Source organism: Charadrius vociferus, unplaced genomic scaffold, assembly GCF_000708025.1.
Source record: "Charadrius vociferus isolate BGI_N301 unplaced genomic scaffold, ASM70802v2 scaffold39, whole genome shotgun sequence".
Classification (NCBI taxonomy): Eukaryota; Metazoa; Chordata; class Aves; order Charadriiformes; family Charadriidae; genus Charadrius; species Charadrius vociferus.
In genome coordinates this window covers 1621068-1624509 of record NW_009650188.1, presented here as the reverse complement: position 1 = coordinate 1624509, position 3442 = coordinate 1621068, and the positions used below count along the sequence as shown (strand labels likewise).

Below are 3442 nucleotides of genomic sequence, written 5' to 3'. Positions count from 1 at the left end.
CATCGGTATGGATGCAGGGTGGCAGGCAGCCTGCAGCCCCCAAAGGTCACCCCGCAGGCGGGATGCTCTTGGGAAACACGCTGGCGTGTCCCTTGGGTGACACTCCCCTGCTCGTCGCGCCACGGCGTAGCACAGCCTGGACTGATCCCGACAGCTCTTGTAGCTGGAGGCGGCTGCTGTTTCCCGGTGTCCGCCAGGCATCCAGGCAGATTGAAAAGGGATTAAAAACATTAACTAAACGTCAAGGGGGCTTTGATGTAGCATGTGCAAATCTCAGCGTAGGCGGCCAGCTGTGCTTTGTGTGACTTCAGGTCATGAGTTCTGAAGATCCAGACTGTGACACCAGGGAAAGCCCCTGGCTCAGCGCTTGAAAGTTTACAGAAGGAAACGGGAAAGTTGAGAGAAGTGCTAAAGCAACTTCTGTAATAGCAGCATGTTCTTCTGTAGGCGCAGGGCACGTCTGTGCGGCCGGGACTTAGAGCTGGTGAGTGTAAATGACTTCAGATGAAGCGAGCTTGTTACCTCTCCCCCTTCAGGAGAAGCCGTATCTTCTGGTACGTCCTGGTGGGATACACTTAGGGTCTCTGTTTTTGATTCAAGACTCCAAGTTCTTTCAGGTGTATAACTAGGCCATCACAGTAGTTTATAATGTAGGATAAAGGATGCACTTCATCCTACATTTATCCTTCACTGCCAATTAATGGCAATTCTTTTTTTTTTTTTTTTTTTTTTAAACAATTATCTTGAAACGAGTCCAACTCTAAGGCAAACACAAGTGCAAGGGCTGGGTTAGGATGGGTAAGTTTTATTTACCCTCAGCTGGGACAGGAGGGGACAGAGCGAGCGCATGGCAGCAGGGACGAGCTTCAAACTCGGCGAAGGGAGCGTTGTCACAGATGACGTCCTGCGATGCCTGTCTGGCTGCGGTGGCGAGCGGCTGTGAAGGGGCACCCCTTCACAGGAACCCTGTCGTTCCTCTTTGGCTCCGCGTATCTACACCCCCTGGCCGGGCTTGCACACCGCCTGGATCCAGGGGGAGGTCCTACAAAGGCCGGTGGCAGCAGGAGCAGGGGAAGGGACCCCAGGCGGACCCCTGCCCAGCAGTGCTGCTGGGGCTGTTCTCGAGGGCCCGGCTGCGGTGGGCAGCGCTAGTGTGGGTCTACCCTTGTCCTCACCAGCTCAGGTTCACGTGCGGAACAGAGGCACTGAGACAGTTGATCAGAGAGGCAAAGGCAGTGCCCTGAGTGAGCAGACAGGCTCACCCTGCGTCCTCAGGTTGTGCTTTAAACAATGAGCGTGTTTAAAAAAGGAGCTTTTGAGGACCGGCCAGACAGGAAGGTGCTGTGAGTGCATCTCTCATCACCCCAAGGATGCAGGAGGATGAAGAAGGGGTGACTAGCTTGCATGCCGCATCACGTATAGCGGGGCTGTGGTCCAGGCTGGGGGCGTAGGCGCTGCTGTAGTTGCACACGTGGGAAGGCACGTAGATCCTCATCAAAGCTGCATCTAAAGCTCTTTTCCCTTTCAGTTGCTGCTGGTATCTAAACTTTAGCTCACACCTACCTGGAGAGCACGCAAGGCTTGACTAACCCAGGGCAGCTCTGTGCTGGCTGGGGCTGCGTGGGCTGGCAGCCACCAGTGCCCCCAGACAGCCGCTGACCCCCTGCGCTGGCATCTGCAAGATCTCTGGCCCCCATCCGCGTTCCCCTGGCAGGATGTGGCTAACGCTCCTGACTTCTTATTTTTCTCTGCAGCTTGAAGGATGCAAACGACCTGCCAATCCAGTGTGAAATTTCTCCCCTCGTCTCCTACGGAGGAGAAGTGAGTAGTGTCTCTCCAGAGGTCGGGCGCCCTTGCAAATTAACTAAGTAGGTGGGGAGGCTGTCGGGGCACGAGTGTGAGCCCTGGCCAGGGTGGGGATAAGCCACAAAAGCCTGACTTGGATTCACTGTGGAACTTTTTGAGGCAGTGTCCCCCAAGCCGCGAGCATGGGAGGGGACCGGAGCCACCTGTGAGAGGCTCAGTAGGTCCACAGAGCAGATGATGCGTGGTTCGTTCCTAACGAGCTGCTTCATCCTCCCTTAGGGTCTGGAAAAGTACGTGAAGGACCGAGAGTTTCGCGCACCTTTGATTATCGACGAGGATGGGATCCACGAGCTGGTGAAGAACGGGATGTAGCGGTGGCACGGTGCCCAAGCCGGGCTGGCCGTCCCACCTGGCGGGCTGGAAATTCGGAGACATGAAGGTTTATAGCTGTAACTGGTAGGGGCTGATCCTGCTCTCTCTGGCCCTGTGCAGAGGAGGATGTAACCCACTCGGTTCTTGGCATGTTGTACGCTTCTATTTATATTTTAATTTAAAAACCGAACACTTTATGGATTCCCCTGCCACAAAGCACAGCTATGGCACTGCTCTTTGCACTCCAGGCTGTGGGCATTTATTTTTAAACATGTATATAGTAATAGTCATTGTACATGCAGAGGATTTTTATGGTACGGGGCTGGGGTTAATCTTGAATTTTTATTTTTTTCTCAAATCTACATGACTATTTTTTTTAATAGGGTCCTTGTTTTTGCCCGTATCCTCCCTTTTAGTCATCCTTTGTACGTTGCACAACTGGAAGCACCCGATTAAACTCTTGAGTCCCTCCTGTCTGTCATCTGGTGTTGGTTTAGTGACGGTGGCTTTCCGCAGAAGCTCTACTCATAGAGCAGAGGTCCAACTGCGTCATACCGGGTGCCCCGCTCTGCCCAGCTCAGGGGCAGCTGCTGCCAGGGGGGAGTCGCAGGCAGGTCCTCTGGCCCGCGGCGCTCGTTTGCAGCATTTCTGGAGGAAGCGGAGGGCTGTGCTTTCCTCTTGGAATTTCTGCAAGTGGCGGCAAGCCTTGAGCAGGTAGGAACGGGTGGGTGCGCAGCGCTGCTGGAGTGCTTTGGGGTGAGACCAGCCTGGCATGGTGCCCTCCAGCAGCATCATCTGCTCTCTGCTTTTCCAGGGAGGGCTCTTCGGCTCCTGCCAGCGCCCACTGCCCTGAAGCATGGTGTCCCCATGCCCTTGAGGCACAGCAGCTCTGCTACCTCCCCTCTATTTTGGGAGGGGAGGTGGTGCTCGGCTGGCTCCTCTGCTGCTCCAAACCCCTGCTGCAGCCCCTGGGCTGGGGTGGCACAGCCGCCTACTGCCCCACAGCCACTTGGGGAGGGATTTTTGCCTTGTAGGGCTCAGAATGGGGCCCAAACCGCTCCCCTGGGGGAAGTCCCCGAGTCCCCCAAGTGCCAAGGTGGCTGTTGGGCACCCTGGGCTCAGCCGAGCACTTGGCTCCCCAGCCCTGGGAAGCTGGGGCCATGCGGGGGGTCCTGGCCAGTGCCGTAGCTGCTGGTGGCTTGCCATGGGCCAGCTGGGCTGTGTGTGGCCAAGGCGGGCTGGCGGCGGTGGGTCCCAGGGGAGA

General features: G+C 56.2%; 1 protein-coding gene across 1 annotated transcript in view; it reads left to right on the top strand.

Moving 5' to 3' along the window:
- Positions 1–2633, top strand: part of UAP1 (UDP-N-acetylglucosamine pyrophosphorylase 1) — a 6536-nt gene extending 3903 nt beyond the window's left edge. The window contains exons 7-8 of the mRNA XM_009892883.1: positions 1755–1821; positions 2086–2633. Of these exons, the coding sequence (XP_009891185.1) occupies positions 1755–1821; positions 2086–2178 (160 nt within the window). The 3' untranslated portion in view covers positions 2179–2633. The remainder of the gene's footprint in view (positions 1–1754; positions 1822–2085) is intronic.
- The last annotated feature ends 809 nt before the right edge of the window (positions 2634–3442 follow it).